At 42.1% G+C, this 18315-nt stretch overlaps 1 protein-coding gene across 2 annotated transcripts in view; it reads left to right on the forward strand.

The window, feature by feature from the left end:
- Positions 1 to 18315, forward strand: part of CNTNAP2 (contactin associated protein 2) — a 1159973-nt gene that overhangs the window by 1130035 nt on the left and 11623 nt on the right. For both annotated transcript variants that reach the window (XM_055709318.1, XM_027816209.2), the window contains 2 exons: positions 1918 to 2148; positions 17212 to 17283. In XM_055709318.1, the coding sequence (XP_055565293.1) occupies positions 1918 to 2148; positions 17212 to 17283 (303 nt within the window). The remainder of the gene's footprint in view (positions 1 to 1917; positions 2149 to 17211; positions 17284 to 18315) is intronic.

Genomic DNA, 18315 nt, shown 5'->3' on the forward strand with positions numbered 1-18315 from the left:
CTTTATTAGTAGCAAAACTCAAACCCAGATGTGCTTTGGTTCCCAGCTCTTCCCCAAACTCTTACAATAAAACTCCTCCTAACTTTCTCCTCATACTTCTTGGGAGCACACTCTCTGTCCCACCTCTGTTTTCCTTACTTTCCTTTTTATGACACCATCTTGTGATTTACAGACTTTTTTTTTTTTTTCCCAGAAACACCCTTTTTCAAACCCTTACTACTGTTCCTATCTGAAAAGGTTGCCTTTGAACAACCTGGGGCTGCTCCCTGTCTCTGCCCCTGGGATACCATCTTGCTTTGCTCAGCTCAGTACGGCTTCAAGAATCAGCCGTGTTAACTCCTGTCCCTGCGGATGCAGGGAAAGGCAGTTTGAAGCATCTCAGTGCCTCTGGAGAAATAGTCCCTGACACAGCACAGACCCGGTGCTACCATGTGTCCCTTCCATTCACTCCACGCTATCGTAGAAGAAAGGAAGCCAAATTCCTCATTGCCATGTAAATATTATATTAGACACTGCGGTGAGGCTTTGAAATGTTAATACCCCCTCTAAACACAGGCAGCTGACAGAGTGCTGGGTTTGTTTCACTTGTGATTCAGGTTGTCGCAACAAGTCCTGGCAGAATTAAAAAGTTGTGCGTGGACTACAGATTCCTGGGTAGGAAGAGCATGTGCTGCATTTCACAGCTACCATTTTGGGATCTGTTTAACTGGTGTTTAAAGCTACTTGTCAGGTGACTTTGAGGGAGGACAGTTGTTCAGAGAGCACTGGCAGAGCACCGTGCTGTGCTCACGGGTGCCAGCAGGCAGCTTGGTGCCAGCCCGCAGCGGTGAGGTGTAAAATGGCCAACTGGCAGCAGGCGCTCAGGCGGTGGAGGCCCAGCAGCGGTGGGAGGCAGGTGGGAAGCAGGGGAGCACGTGTGGCTCCTGAGCCTGCAGCGGCACTGAGCGGGCTGCCGCCACCTCTCGCTGCTGCCGGAAAGGAAGGAGGCTGGAGAGCGGCCCTTTGCCACATCAGGCTGAAGGGATGTGTGGTCTCCTGACAAAGGGGTGCTTGGGTCTCCTGGCGAGGGGACACTTGGTCTTCTGGCAAAGGGACACTCGGGTCTCCTGGTGAGAGGACACTTGGTCTTCTGGCAAAGGGACACTCGGGTCTCCTGGTGAAGGGACACTTGCTCTTCTGCTGAGGGGACACTTGTTCTTCTGGCAAAGGGACACTTGGGTCTCCTAGCGAGGGGGAACTTGGTCTTGTGGCAAAGGGGAACTTGTTCCCCTGGCAAAGAGAGACTTGCTCTCCTGGCAAAGGGACACTTGTTCCCCTGGCAAAGAGAGACTTGCTCTCCTGGCAAAGGGACACTTGGTCCCCTGGTAAAGAGACGCATGGTCTCCTGGCAAAGGGACACTTGGGTCTCCTGGTGAAGGGATGCTAGGTTTCCCCATGAAGAGATGCTTGGTTTCCTGGTGAGGAGACAGGAGTGAAGGGGAGTGGTCCCAGCCCACCGAGAGGGGCTAGAGAGCAACAGGACAGGGTGAACGCAGGGGCATCTCTCACAGCAGAAGCTTCAGCTGCGAGGAGAGACCCTGGCGATGACTGCTTTTCTACCTTCTCTTTTGCCGCCTCTTCTTGGGGAAAAGATTTTTTCCCTGGTCTTTTGTTCTCTGATGACTCCTTCACGCCAGCCTTTCATTTTAATGATAGCATAGCAGTGAAACTGAGTCACATCAAAGCCTGAAGGGTTCCAGCTTTAACCTGTAATGAAGTGTACAGAAACTTGGTAGGGTCTGACACGTTCTCAGCCTCCTGAGAAAGGGACTTGGGAACTGAGCTCTGGGAATTGAGTGTTCAGACCAACCGTGCTTTCCAATACAATGAATTGTTTTGTTTAATCTCTTGTTTTCCCCCCTGCTTAATTTCCCATAGAAATTGGGAAGATTGACCAAGATATATATAAATACAACACTCCAGGATTCACTGGCTGCCTATCGAGAGTACAGTTCAACCAGATTGCTCCACTCAAAGCAGCTCTGAGACCTACCAACGCCTCCTCTCACGTCCACATCCAAGGAGAACTGGTGGAATCCAACTGCGGAGCATCTCCACTCACCATCCCACCAATGTCGGCCGCTACTGACCCGTGGCACTTAGACTCAGGTAAGCCGGGGTTCATGCCATGTTAGCTTGGTGGAGCATTTCAGGGAAGAAATACATCTGCCTTTCTCTGTAAGGAACAGCAATACCGAGTGAATGTGGTTGGTGGATGACTGTAGGACTATAATCACGGTAGGAAATACAAAGCTAGAATGACAGAGATATGCCACCACTTCTAAATGCAGTTACAAGATATTTGATTTGCCTTTTTTTAATATTCTGCGTTATTTTTCTTTTCCATAAGTCTTAGAGTGTTTGAATGTTGAGTTTGGACCTGGCTGCTGTGATAGCAATTTCTCTGTAGTATTGGGTACATAGTCAGCAAAAGGTTTGTAAGTACAGATAAATAAAGTATCATGGCATTTCTTAGGCTGTATTCCTAATCAGTGAGTATATTGTAGTCAGCTTCATACAAAAAAAGTGAATCTAATTTTAGGCTTAAATATGTTTATATAAAGTGCTGATTTGTTTTCTGAAAGGTCTGCTTTCCTTAGGCCGTGTTTAATGGGAGATCCCATTAGTCATGATGGCATTCATCTCGTGCTGAAAATGCTGGAAAGCCAAAACGATTTGCTGATCCCGGCAGACTCATGACAGTCTTTGAAAGTATACATTGTGCGTAACTTTAGAGGGTTTCTTTCTCTTTCCTTCTTGAGTGTCAGGTAAATACTTAAAAAAAAAAAAAATCTGTTCCCTTTAGATTTATAGGGTCATGTGTCCATTGACACCTCTCTTATATTTTGTCCTCATTCTGATTTCACTTGTAGTAGTGTAAATTAGAACACGTCCTGGCAAAGTTTATGCGTTTACTGTGATATAAAATTAAAATGCTAGTAGAGAAAATGAGTCCATAATGATTTTGATACCCATTAGCCTTTGCCTGTTGTGTTTGGGGATGCATCCATCTGCCAGTTTTCATATGTGAGGGGACAGGTATGTATGTCTTTCTTATAAGTAGGTCCCAAGACCATACCTTTGGGGTTTGGATGTGTTTTGGTTTTTTTTTCCCTTGCAATATCAAGGAACTCCTTGCAGCGTTTCCTTTCAGCTCTTTTTCAATAGAGAAATAGGGCAGATGTTTGTAAGGGGAGAGATATTCCAGGGCTGAGAGTCCCAAATATTGATGCTAACAATCTAAAACCTGTCATTCCCTCCTTGCTGCCATGCCATTGTAAGATTTCAGTACATCACGTCCCTGTTTATAACATGCAATCTCCTTGCTTGAATTTTTTTCACCAAAAATTAGTAGTCCCTTTCTTCTCGGTGATTATTAGGTCAGGTTTTACCTGAAGGTTATGTTCTGTGCTCCTCTTTCTATAAAAGCACATTTCCTGAAGGATACCTTACTGACTCATGTCTTTTAAAAAGTGCCATAAACATCCTGAGGATGCACTGCTGCTGTGAATCTTGTGCAGATAATGGGTTTTGGTTGTTAATTTTGGTTGGTTTCTTTTTCCTACACTGAATATAACTGCAAGCTAGTAAAAGACTATGGTGGGATTTACTCAAAATATTTGAACTGCTCCTAATAGCTCCTGATGTTAAAAAAATGGAGGTCCTGCTTGTCGTTGCCATGTGCTGCTATGCATGTCCTTGTGTTGGTTCAGACTCATCTTGACAATTTTTGCTGCGTTGATTCAATGTTGGTGACCTGACAGATTATAAACTAACACATTTTCTTCTGGATTAATTGTAATACTCAGTCATGGAGCCATCATAAAGGATATCAGGAGACATACGGCATGCAATTAGGTTGGCTCAAGATGTCTGTTAACTTCTGCCGACCAAAAAATATCTAATTTCCATAGCTGAATTTCACTTGGCTGTTTGAAGTCATGGGCAGACAGACTGCAAATGGCCCACCTTCATTTTTGGCAGCGATTAACTTTTGTAAGGCTGGGAGCTAGGGACCCCTCCTCTTGTCCTCCCCAGTGCTCCGCAGCAGTAGAGGGAAGAGATCATATTGCTTTAAAGGCTGTTAGCGAGGGACTCCTGTACACTGAAGGGAGCAACAGTGTCAGGTGAGTTATGATAGAAAGACATTTCACAGCAAGGGAGCGTTGTTTCTCTGGGGTGGAAGTGAAAGGGCATTCAGGTGTGGGTAAACAATTCCTGACTTTCACTCTGGGTGACATTTCCATGATACAAAGAGGAGGTATCGCAGCAACTGGTTTATTGGTGTCAGGTAAGAATAACTCAGTCTTTGTGAAGGTATCTCTGGTGGTGTGACACAGCTAGCTCTGTTTCAGGCTCGGGAAAAACATCTACTGTAGACTGTGTGACCTTGCACACAGATGATCTTGATGACTGGTAAGTGAAAATGCTTGGATTTAGTGTCACTTCGCATTAGCAAATAGGCAGTTGTCACTGAGGATTTTTTTTATGTTTCCCAAACCCAGCTAGAAGATTTTCTCACACATTGTGTTGAAAAAGAAAATGGAAAAATCAGAGATATAAGTGATATTTCCTATTGACTCCAGAACTGGAATAGTCTCAGTACTCTCAGCGTGAATTTACTCCTTTACTAAACTGGCTGAAGGGACGAAGACACTCTTTTGAAATTCAGAGAAACACTTGTAGTGGTGCTAAAGCAAAAGCCACACACACTCTGCCACAAAGAAATGGTTGCAAAGAACATGGCTTTGAAAGCAGCAGTTACTATGTACAGGGTTTCTCAATTGAAACAGGTTTTAATCTATATTTTTTATTGTTATGTCACCTAGATCTTAACAGAATATGAGAATTGAGGACAGGTGGTTTGTAGTGGAAAGAAGAAAAGAAGAAAATTTTGTGGCAAGTATCTCATTCAGTGACATGCTCTGCACTAATCCAGATTCACACTTTAAGTGTAGATTTGTAGCTTTGCTTCTCAAATACTGTGGAATTAGATGTTTAAGATTGAAAAATGTTGTAGGAGGGGATCAAAGATAAATGTCTAAATAGGACAGATACACCAGACGGCAAACGTAATGATCTTTTCACCTCTAAACTGCAGTGCTGGATCAGACCTTATGAATAATTACTGGATATTAAGCAGGTTCTGCCTGACAGATGACCTACATTAAATGTTTTGTCTTAAACTCTTCTCTGTAGTTACAGCATGGACACCTCCTGCTAGCTGCAAAATATTTTGGATGCCCTAACAGAGAGGCTAAGAGGGAAATAATAAAGACTGACCCTTACAGACAAGTTCAGGGATTTATCAGTAAGAAACCTTGTTGATTTGCTCCCCAGATAAATGGGCCATACAGCTTCCGCATTCATTGTCTTGCACTTTCTATTAGCCTTGACTTCATACATATTTCACATTTACAATGTTAGTTCTTTCTAAATTTGTCATTGTGAAAATGCCACTTCCCTCCCTCCGAACCCATGGCTAGTGTTTTGCCATGCTACTGGGACATTATCTTAATCTTTTATTTGGCTTGTGAGTATTCTTGCAATACATAGTCTTTTCCTGTTGCTATGGTGATCCTTTCTTGGTGGTGATGAAGCACAGGAATTCAACAAGTCATTCTTTTCTAGAATGTGACTTCCTGGTGATTTACAAAAAAAATGTCAATTAAACCCAAGCAGATCATCAATATAGTTCTCATCCCATGTTTGCATCCCATCTCTATTAGTTCATGTCAGACAATCCAATTTGCCTTGGTGATCTCAAAAGGAGTGTAGAATGGCATCTGGGCTATTTACATCAAAAGGAGTGTACAAAGGAGGCAAAAAAGAACCCGATCAATGACCATATTATTTAAAAAATGACATGCCTTACCTTAATATGTTGTCTAAACCCAGAAAATTACCTGTCTGGCATACATTTCAAAACAAAAGTTGTAATTGCATGCCTTTAACTATATTAGCGTGCACTTTAATACCTATTACTGTGGCATATGTTTAAAAAAAAACACTAATCAAGAGTTTTTAATATCGCTTCAAAGTAGCTAAGATATATGTCACTGATAACTGACATCTACCTTGCTCATTGTAGAGAAGCAAACAAAAGCTCAAACAGATGATGATCCTGTAGTAAATAAATTCCCACACCTAAGATGCCTTATACTTAAAATCAGAAGATGCGTATTATTGGGGTGGGGTTGTTCAGTTTGTGGGTGTTTTTACCTAAGACAAAGGTTCTGCAGTTTACTAATGAAGTTTCGCTTCCAAACTTTTCTTATTTATATAGAAAGGGTAGAAGAGACCTACTATATATATGTACCTCTCCATTTTAGGTGAAATGTACTCCAGCTTACCAAGCTACCCAATCTTGAATTTAGTAAAAGCAAGAGATACCAGTAAAAGCAAGGTATACACAACAGTTGACAAACCGTGCTTTAGCACCTGTAAGCTGCCATGGCACTACACAGCTGCAAGATATGTTTATCCTGAGTATGAACAGAACATCATCTAGGCTATTTGATGAAGGATTTAGCTAAACCCATATTAGCTTCCACATACTAAGAATTAAATGGAGCAGGATTAAATGTTACATCTGCAATGTTCTTCCAAGTGGTGTGACTTTTTTCTGACTGTATGTATTTAAACCCTAAAAGCTCTTTATTTTTTTAGAAGGTGAAAGGTCTTGCCTTTAAATGTCAACAGCTTATTTTGAAACCTATGTTGAGCATGTCTGGCAAAAACATTGTATGAAGACGTGCACCGCTGTCATCAAGTTTAAAATGGCTGCCTGCAGGTTTAACTCCCTTTTTGGTACAAATTCATCCCTCTTCCTTTAACAGGTGATGGCAGGAGAAGAGAGTGGGAGGGCTGAATACTGCACGTATGATCCCTGCTCACCTAATCGATGTAACAATTACCTTTGTCAAGTGAAAGATAGCAGTCCATTTCTGGACTAAGAGCAAGTGTCATTCGTGTGTAACTGGTGACAGTGCTGGAGGTCACCTTCCGCATTCAGACGCTGTCAGGTGGGTTGCCATTCCACCCTCTGACCACTGGTACCCACATCTCAGGGGGCAGAGCAGCAGCACGTGGGGAGAAGCTGTGTCAGATGCACAGTGGCACGGATGTGGCTACAGAGACGGGAAAGGGCTCTTACCCTTGTCAATGGCTGGTTGCAAACAACTCAGTGGGAAGGAAGGATCAAAGGCATGACTTGCTGGAGGGCAGCAATTCAGCCCTCAAAATGGTCTTATGTTACAAACACACAAACCAAATGGTCTTCTCCTGGCCAGAGACACTGAGAGAGTCCTGTACGCATCAGTGAATCCAACAGCAGAAGGATTAAAGTCAATGGTAATGTGTGACACAGCACTCATTGGCTCCTCTAAGGGATGGGGGGAGCAGGTTCACTTTTCCAGGCTGCCTGCGTGAGGGGCAAGTGGGATGGAAGAGGTGCATCATGAGACAGCCTATCACATGTACATTTGATCTCCTAGGTGTTAGCAGTATTAGAAACGGATGTGCAGGCAGTTGCTACAATAAAATGATGCTCCTCCTTTACAGGCATAGCAAACAGGATTGGCTACCTCTGCTGCAGTTGGAGAATGACACCAGATTCTCTCATTGAAGTTACTGATCACTCGAGGTGGTTGGGTTTTTTAAATTAACGTAGCGTGTAAACATTGGGAGACCCTTTGTCTGCAAGTAAGCTAGTTTAATATTTATACTCCTTATAAAAGAGGTGGAAGATGCACATGCAGCCTGCCGGGCAGGCCAACAGATTCTTCCACAGCCAGATTTGTGTGCATTTCTGTGATCATATTTCCTCTGCTGACAGTGACAGCATTTATCCCCGATTCTCCTGATACAGATATTATCTCAGAAGTCCGTGACTTTGACCCAGTTGTTTTCAAACAGGAAGGTGGCATTATTTTCAGACAGTCAGGGATTGAGTCTAGCAGATACTCACAGCTCAGTTTCTAAGCACGAAGTGCTTCTTGCAGGCAAGAAGGTAAGTGGTAAACATTGAGATGCAACAGTTCTATTTTTCTCCTCCCCATCGAGCAGCTAACTAGAAAGAGCATCTGCCTGAAATTTGGCACAATCAGGGCTTCATCCTTAAAGGGCTTAATTATGGTGCTTGAATTACTAAATCTCTCTTTTGATTTGAAATAAAAATTCCTCCCTCAGTCTCATCTAGTTCCTTCACACAATTAGGCATAGCTTTCTCTTATCTTTAAGAATATACAATTTCAGTGTGAAATTGCTGACACTGTCTAGTGTATCAGACAGCTGACAGACTGCCAAGCTTGTAAATTCTTTTGGCATTCATTGAGAGACTGGCATTGTAGCTATTTCATAAGCAGTGATTTGAATGTTAATGCTGCTACCTGACATCAAGACAAGAAGGTAGTAATATTAAAAAGAGTGTTTTCCATCCTCTGCAAAGACTGTATTTTTTCCACAAGTACTAACTGTCTATGAACACAGAGATGGCATAAATTAGGGAAAAAATGGAGTGGAGAAGGAAGCATTTAAATGCCTGAGCACTTCATGTCATTGCCTTCTTTTTCCTTTCCTTAAGCTGAAAAGCACTTCACTTCCTGTGTAAGAGGTTATTCTAGATTACACTCAGGTCATTACAGCTATTGAAGTTTATTTTAGATTTAAACTCTCCCATCTGACCTGTTCCTCATCCCCAGTCCAGACTTTTCTTTTTTCATAAGTGTATGAACTCTAAGAGTGCAGAACCTGATCTTGTTCATATCCTGGCTGTGTGAAGCCCTTTCTTCCAATGACCTCAATAGAGTCCATCATATTTTTTTTCTGCTTTTTTATAGCTGTCGTAAGCTTACAGGCTTGTTTGGTATTCTTGTTCACTGAGTTTGATTTTTTTATTATTTTCTTTCTTTCCTTCAAGTATTCCCTGTGGGTCCATTATCAGAGATTAACTATATATGGCTAGGCTTTGACCAGCACTTAACTTTACTGTTCCTTTGACAGCACCAAAGTGTTTCATATTCTACATTAATTATAAAAGGAAGTATTTGTTTGTCTTCCTTAACGGGTGAAATGTAAGCGCTGCTCATAAAATTTTCATGAAAGTGATAGCTTAGGCCAGCGTGACTAATACACTAGCAGTTCTTGTCTGGAGTCATAGTGAGACCCAGTGCTGGACAGACATTACGACCAGGAATTAAAAGTGAGATGAGTTCAGGTCTTTGATGGATGGGGGTGCTCTAATGTGCTGCAGATCAACTGGAAATCTGGCAGAGACAGAACTTGCTGAAGTTCAAGCTGTACGATCCAAAAGTGATTCTAAACATCTGCTCTCCCTTTAAAACAAGGGTTAAAATTCTGTAGTATACAAGTACCAGTTACTGAATTTAACAAGTGTTTTGGTCTTGCTTCCCACTACTTCGTACAATTGCTTGCTTGTTTGCAAAAGAAAGTGTAAAACTTACTATTGAGAAATGACCATGCAAAGCGGCAAGCAGGGGAGAATCACCTAACCCATCCCAACAGACATTGCAGGAATGTTTTCCCTGTTTCTTATTTCATCCTGGACTGGTGTGGGGGAGTTTAAGCTGCAGGGATGGGTCGTCTAATAAAGCACAAGTTTTTCTGTCCCGTTGGTAGGAAGATTGCTTTTTAAAACTGAAAGAAGGAATATTGCACTGCTCTCTCGGAGCAAACCATTCATAAAACCCGCGGTTCCTCTCCTCCGTAAGAGTATGGACAGCAAAGTCCACCTGCAGAAGGAAATGAAAGGAGTAATAACACAGGCAATCCAGAACTGTCCTGACTGACTGGGTTGTCGGCTCTGGTGTCCAGCGTTGAGAATTTGCGTGGTGCCGATTCATTGACCATGGAGCGTTCAGTGAATTTTCCCCCAATGCTGCCATTGTTCATTGTCGGCATTTCCATTGTTCACTCCAAAATTCATGCTTTTTTGAACAGAAACATCCAACAACTCTTTCTTCTATAATCCCCACTTACTTTCCCACACTGTCCCAGGCATTTGGGTACAGAAGGGCTGTTCAGAGGACAGCGTTTCTATTAAGCCATCATTTCAAAAGATTTTTTTTCATTTATACTCATTTCAAATGGAAATAAAAAGACACGATTGGAGAGCCTTCATGCCAGTAATGCAAAACCACAGGGTTTGTGTTTTCCATCATCTCTGCGCATGTCTCACTGTCTCTCAGCAGAAATCACCAGTAGCTGTCAATAAAAACACTTGCATTTCAGTGAAAATTTCTTAGAAAAAAAATTGCAACCCTTCAAAAAATTTTTTGATCTAACGGAACATCCCATACAAGCAAAACTTAGTTTAAATAATTGATCGAAATAGCACTAACATGTTGGAGGACGTTTTTGTTATTTGTGAAGGGTTTTTTTTCTGGTTTTGTTTCCTCCCTATCCCTGCCGGCCAACAAAGTTGCAAAGGATTGAGGAAATGAGTGGATTTTGATCCAGTGTTCAGACATGGTCCAAATAATTTGCATTATTGGCGACAGAGAGAAGAAGATGACATTTTTTAAAGTGAGAAGCCCTAATTTTTCCTCTAAGCTGCACATCTGTTCTGGTAGTTTCAGAATTGCTATGTGGGTGTGCTTTTTCCAATATCCTGTAACTCTCACCAAAAAAAATATTAAGTCTATGACTGCGAAGGCTTCTATTTCCATAAAGACAGAAAAATGGTTCGTATTAGGGATGTACTTGTAACTCTCTGACACTACAGTTGAGGCATCACTGAAAATTCAGGGAGTAATCACTGACCTCATATACCATGCTAGGAAAAAAATGACCTTTTGCAAACAATATGGTTACTAATATCTTTTAAATATTTTGTGGTGTGGTTTGGTGTGTTGGGTTTTTTTAATGTGAAAGCGTTTAATATTAAAAATAACTTCAGCCAAATTCTCAGTTAAGTCTGACAGACTTTAGCTGATGTCAGTGGGTCTTTAAGTAAACTGTTAACAGAGCTTCATGTTAAACAGTCCTCCCTCCAAATCTGCTCTCAAATGCATAGAAAACCAGCAGCAGGAGTAGTTTTCCTTCTTTCGGCTTGTGTTTTCAGCTTGGAGAAGATTGAAAAAATATATAATGTATTATTTACAAGAAAAAAACCATAGGAACTTTCAATACAAAATTTGCCTTGGCAGTATAAAAATACACTGCATTTTTAATACTGCTTCAGAATTTTTTTTCTTCTTTTTCTGAATTGCTGTAGTTTACTTGTCATGGGAACTCCTCCCAGAGCTACCCTGAGGTGGAGAGCAGTGGCTGGGATGGGCACGGGCAGTGGGATGAGCAAGAAAGGGCAACTGGAGTCTGTGGGCTGTGATGTTCGCCTTTGAAGTAGGGCTGTGTAATGGAGTTGTTTACTCCTGCTCCATCATTTCTTGTGCATGTGTTTAGTTTCTCTTGTAATCTAGTCCCTTCAGGAAGGGGAATGCAACTGTGAATGCCCATTAGTTTCTACTATCAAGAGTTGAGCAATTAGTTTCTGTACTTGCAGCCTGTAATAAGGAGTGCTCTGTAATTTCAAACCGTAGCAGTACAGTCTCACCTAACCAGCAGAGTTGGCATAATTTAACAAAACAGAGCCAGAGAGCTTGCTTTTTTTTTTTTTTTCCTCTCTGTTATGGTCCTGTGGAGAAGTAGGTTAGTGAATAGGTCTAATGTCAGAATCCTAAGGTATCAGTGAGTGTTTGCTCTCTTTGCAAGCTCACTTCTTGGATGCCTGGCTGCAGAAGAGAATGAGGAAGGAGTTCAATTTCACATCTTTGCTGTCATTTTGTTCTCTCACTGTGCTACCTTTAATCAATGTCCTGATTGCTGGGAGTTTTATATACCTTGTGATCACCAGATCCAGTTGTTCTGGTTGCTTCCCTAGTTCATATTTACATCAAAACCCAACTGGTCTTAGTAATGGGAGAATACCTCTCAAAATTGTGGACATCTGTAGAGCGGAAAGTCAGAGCAGCCTTGCAACACGTGTTAGCTCTAGGCTGAACGAACTCAATTTCCAGCATTTCACAGCTTTCACCCATTGTTTGTGTTAGACCAGTGATCACTCCCACCCTTCATTTTTTGGAGTAAATCTACACTGTATCTTCCTTTGTAGTGGGGTGTGCTTTAACTAAGACTAGCCCACTCAGTGAAAAAGTTCACTTAAAAAAAATTGCTTCCAACAGCTTGTGTATGACACCCCTGGTAGTGTATGTCAGAATGGTATTAGCCTTTTACTTTGTACTTCTCAGTGCTGCTCTCTAGCTGAAAAGTCTCCCCGTTTGGTTTTGGTTTACGCCTTGCCTTTCCTGAATAGCCTTTTGCTCATTTCTCTGCCCACACCCACTTTCTGGACCACTTTTCTGCTTTAACGGGGTCATTCTGCATTTCAATTTTTGAATTTGCACAAGGCTTTTATGTGAGATCCATTGTAAAAGCTGTTCCCTGTAAATGGCAGATGCAAAATCACACCTACTATAATGAAGCAAAATTACCATTCACTCTGTTAAATCAACCACATCTGTCATCTTTAACATCTAATCCTAATTATGGTTTGTTTATCCAGTCCCATCTCCCCTTTCCATTCAGTGAGTGATTCTGTATTGCATCTGGCTGTGGCAATAACCACGCTGAGTGTGCTGGATGATGGTAGGTCTCCTACTGCATTTTTGTGGTCATCTAAAATTTCAAATGTCATTAAATTGATGGCCAAAACACGGGTTTTGGCTGCAGTCTTTAATCAAGCTTTTAGGTGCTGCAAAGTTCCTTTAACCTCGTTTACCCTGAGACTAATAACAGAAAGTTGAAAAGTGCAAAATGTAAGTTCAAACTCCATAGATTTACTCTGTGGTTATTGAAACTATGTCCTTGTAAACAGCAGCCCATGAAAAAAAAGAGAAGGGAAAGTATGTTGTGTCCTTTTACATTCAGTTAGCTTCAGGATGATGGTGTTTGAAGCAAACCCTATGGCCTGCTGTGGGAAGGCAGGGTGCAAAGAACAGCATCGCCCAGCTTGGATTCTGGAAGGGAACCAGACAAAGTGATGTCCATAAGCCACAGATGAGTTTAGTATTTCCTGGTACAATTCCATCCATCCCTAGGCTAGCTGTAGGTTTTGCAGGTCTTTGGTGTGTCCTGACACCAAACCAATGGCTCTCTGGCACAGCTCTGTGAGCAGAGGATTTCGGGGAACTGGCAGCACATCTCTTGGCCCAATATGTAATCCAGGGGAGATTAAAAAGCTCTTTGCTCTGTTCTTCATGTTTTGATTCACATAAATGAGACCCTGGCTGCTCAGAGAAACCTAGGGGAGAGTCAGAAAAAGCTTCTACAATAAGGAAACCTTTCCAGTGCAGTCCCTAAACCAGATGGGAACCAGGTGTTTGAAAGCAACCTCTGTAGACCAAGTCTTAAAGGAAAACTGGATTTTTTCCATATTCATGGCCTCAGCTAACAATTAGGTGGCACAGTACATAGACCAAAACTCCTGCAGTATTCCTCCCCACACCCACCTTATATTACACTCACCACCCCACTTGCTGCCCAGAGGGACTTTGCAGGCTAACTGCAAAGAGTAACTGCAGCTCTGTAGCACCTGTTTGCTGTGGGCAAGTCGTGATTTGAAGCTGTCAAGGTACGAGTGTCAGGCAGTGCAAAAGGGCTTGCTGAGAAATATAGTTAGAATTAATGCCACAGTGATAATGGAAGAATCTGAACAGGGAAGAGGTGTTCCCAGCTCTGGCAGAGAAATGAAGGCACACACTTTCCATGAGCAACTCATCCTGAACTTTATCTGCATATTGTAGCCATGAGAACTAGTTATTGTACTGGGTTTTAGATTCCCATGAAACATGAGAGTCACTAGTAGCAATATCAATTTTGTCTGACCAGTCATTTTAAAACATTTTAGGAGTTTCTCTTTGCAACCTGTGAATGACAATCTATAGTCTTTGTGCTTTCACCAGAGCCTCAGTATTACCATTGCCCCTTTGTCAGCCTGCTCTAACGTGTTCTTCCCTCACTTGGTTCCTGAAATCTACCAGTGATGGAAAAAATAATCTTATTAGTTGTCTTCTTGACAAAGTTGCTTAATATTGCCAAAGAATGTGACTATAGTATGGTCAGAGACAAATCACCATGTGTTTGAATGACTGTTATCTGAAACACCTGCGCTTGGTGCCTGTTGGTGACAGTACTCTTGTTAAGCTCACCTTGAAGGGTCAAGGAATGTACCCTTATACGTTATTTTCTGCCTAATTGCTGTGGCAGAAATTACCCTTTTGTAGTTCTTAGACCTCTGATCTGTAGCTATTTCTGATCATTTGAGAAGCTGCTGCTGCCCAGAAGAATTTCAAGGCAACTTTAACCTAAAAAAGAAAGCAACGAGTTCTTTTGTTCCTCCACTATCCATCTGTAGTAATACTTCCAGTAAAAAACTTGTATAGTCTCTTTTGCAGCGAAAAGTATTCTATAACCCCACATTTGGCTGAGATTTGAGGTAGAATTTTTCAGTCAGAAACCACCCAGAATGTAAAAGCAGGTCTCCTGCTGACACAAGGGTAATGGAACAGGAATTCATGAATTATGGCAATAGTATCTGCCAGCACTGCCATAGGTGCTTTAAAAAGAGATTAATGGACACCTACATTCATTTTTTTCACTACAGCACTCCTGGTTCTCCAGCAGTTGCAGCAGAGCACAACTTACCCAATCTGATGGTGAACTCTTGTTGAAGTAGGTTGTCCCCTGCCCCCAAACACATGTTCCTGTTTCCTCTTTGTCAGAGGTGAGAGTCTCAGGGTGCATCATACCTGCTTGTTAACCCCATGGACATCTGAGTGTGCATGATGACTAGATGCAATGGAAAGCACCTTTGAACAGAGGCATCGGGTCCGGTCCTAGCAGCAGCTCTCAGACACGATCAAGGATGTAGCTTCACATCATGCATCATGTTCTTCATTATCCTGCCATGTACTTCAGTGGCTATTGAACGTCATAAGCCGTGGTCTTCCATCTGCCAGGAATGCCTTGTAGCATAGCCGTTGCAATGTGGCAGTTCAGGAGGGGTCGTGCTACCATAACAGCAGCTTTCCTCTTCCTTCGCACTTCACTAGTGCCGTGGGCCTTGAAACAACCTTGTAAGACAAGATAAAATATGATATTTGGTTGTAAGGGAAGGAGGAGCTGTGACCATAGCTGATTTTAAGATTTCTTATGTGGGGACACAGGAGAGCAACTCCAAACCAAGTGGCAAGTGGTAGGACTTGGTAACTGCCTGTGGTGCTGCTCCTGTGGCGAGGGGCCTCTGTATGGATGGTGGAGAGCAATTCCTTGCAATTTGGCAAATCTGTGCTGTTCTGCATAGTGTTACTTGGCTTTAGGATTTTCCTTCAGGTGCAGGCAGGGCAGGTTTAAAGTTACGGTTTATTTTCCCACTGCCATCCCTTCCCCTTTCAGCACTGCAAGGATAATATTATGGACCCTGTGCCAAAATGTCTCTGTAGGAAACATTCACGGTCCTGCACAGTAAGGTTCTTCTTTGGAGCAAAATCCACTGATACAGAATCAGGTATTTATTTATCTGTTACATTTTCTAGCCTGGTTTGTTTCAGAGAGGTGTAGAAATGCTGTTTCCTGAAGCCAGAGCACCAACAAATGTCAAAGGCACAAGTGCTACTGGCAAAAACTGCTGGCCAGGCCCCCTCCACTGAGCCCTGAGAAACTCTCTTGTCTGTCCTGCAGGCGACCGGCCAAAAACTAGCTGCTGAACACACAGCTGGTCCGACTCTCCCCCAGAGTAGGCACACAGAAGGCTACTCTAGCCCCAAATCTCTTTTCAGGCCACATGGCGAGCTGAAGCCATTCATTCTTTTGTGCAGCTGCTTCATGACACAAAAGGAACTTTATTCTGGATTTTACTCCATGCGTATAGAAAGCCAGTTGCACTCCCTTAGCCGGTTTTGGGGCATAGTGAACTCATCACTGGCCTGTAAAGGCAACTGATTAATACAATATCACCTAGTCCATCAAACAAGGAAAATACAGCTAGGTTTTAAATACTGACCCAAGAAGTAATTCGTATCCTTCATTATTTTACCTGTCTCCAGTTAACTACTTTTAACAACCATTTTCTCTGTTTTGAAATCAATGCCATAAACCAGTGGCAAAGAAGGGAACGATTGCAACTACTCACCTGCTCCCTGGGCTTGCTTAGTCACCGCAGTGTCTAGTCACTGTAGCTGACTATAAAAGAAAATGCTGAGGATAGGTTTAATTGATGAGATTGCCATTGGAAAGCATCTGTGATGTGTCCTGGAGTTAACACCAAGGCTACCATCCAAATTCTACTTTAAATCTGGACTAATTCCTTCATCCAGCTCTGCTGCAAGGAGTCTCTCCTTTTCAGGTCACTGGCAGATGAATGCTGGTACATCTGACTGTGTTTCTTCTCCTCATCTGTCTGCTGGAGGTTCTCTTCTCCCACGGGCTGGCCTGCCTGCCGTGCCTCAGCTCTTCCAACTCGCAGCGCTGCATCTCAGCACCAAAGCACCACCAGCAGTGGCTAAGCTGGCACGCTGGGCTTCCTCCTAGAGTAGCAGAGGTGCTGGCACGTGCTTCTTTGGGCAGCAGCTCTGTGGCTTCATCCAGCAGAAAAGGCAGCCCCTCGCTTACCTTGGGCTGTGCAGCAGCAAAAGGGATGGCAGTTCTTTCATTCCGAGAGCCTGCAGTTGTATGCAATGGCAGTCACAAAATCCTGGAAGCTTCTGAAGCCTTCTATGGATGACAGTGACAAAGGCAAAAATCTCGGTGTGTATGATCACATGTTTTTGAAAGAACGGTTTCTGTTTGGTTTTGTGCTAAAGAAACTTGCTGAATTTATGTTAGTAGAGTAACAAAATGACATCCTGTGCTAACAGTTATGCTTACTGAGAGTACCTCCTTTATTTTTATTTTATTTTTACTAAAAGGAGGAAGCAAGAAGTTCTGAGGGATTAGATAATACTGAAAGATTTTCTACTTTTCTGCTTCTTTCGTTAAATATTTAGGAATCACAGTTTTCTTTCAATTGTATCTGAGGATGTTGGATGTATTTCTGAACTACTATGTGAAATTTCACTGCTATTACAACATGTATCTTTAATTCCCTATTTACAGCCAGTGCCGATTTCCCATACAACGGTCAAGCTATAGGAGATGGAGTTAACAGAAACTCTGCCATTATTGGAGGTAGGAAAAGTGTCTACTTTTCTAAGGTACTTCACAGTATGATTGTGACAGCTGAATTGCAGTTGGAAGCATATTCAAGCTATTTGCTAAGAGCAGGCTACGTGGGAAAACTGCATCTGAACAAAGTGAAATAGGAATTTGTGTAAATCCGTTCAGGCACATTGTCCTAGTGAAATTATTTGTTCTTGCTTAGTTTGTCCCTTCAGATTCAGTTTTTACCATATCAAAATACTGATATTCATAATCACATATTAAGCATCAGTGTGGGGAGCTACTTTGCAGTAGTTACTTATGTTAACAGAGTAATTAATTTACATAAAATGACAAGGACATTTTTCCAATTATAGCAGATTCAACAGGAATCTATTCAAACATTATTTGCCCCACCCTTGACAAAAATCCCTCATGATTCTGCCTTGGTTTTTAGGGACCAAATTCTGCTATAACTTATGTGCCGGAGAGTCCCATTCATTGTGATAGGGAAAGTTAAGTAATACCAGAATTTGATCTCTGAATTAGCATTCCGTTTGACCGGCTGCCTCCAGAAATAAGGGTCCTGATTAATTTTATGCACACATGCAATTTTCCCTGCCCTGTCCCGCAGTATGGAAGCATTGCACCATAACTGTCCTGGGAGAACTTTGCCACTGCATCAAATTCTGAAGGCATGTAAAAAAAAAGAAATTGTAAAGATCAGCCTAATAGTTTTTAGACAGTTCTAAATGCATATAAAATGACATTCTGGTGGTGTTTTTTGTCATGTGAAGCAACACTGAGTATAGTATTACACACACTGCAATGGAATGTCTTGGGTTTTTTCCCTCGCCCCCTCAAGAGCCCATGTTTCCATATCCAGGTTTAGATCAGTTGCTTTAGTTTTGATTTGCTATGTTATTTTTCCTTTTTAATTTATATTTTTATTACTACTCAAAACTTTTCCATAAGACATTGAAACCTTACAATACTAGAAGGATAGATTGCATTCCTCAGAAAAATTCAGGCCACACCTGAACAACCTGGCTGTCCAACTCA

Source organism: Falco cherrug, chromosome 4 (assembly GCF_023634085.1).
Source record: "Falco cherrug isolate bFalChe1 chromosome 4, bFalChe1.pri, whole genome shotgun sequence".
Taxonomy (NCBI): domain Eukaryota; kingdom Metazoa; phylum Chordata; class Aves; order Falconiformes; family Falconidae; genus Falco; species Falco cherrug.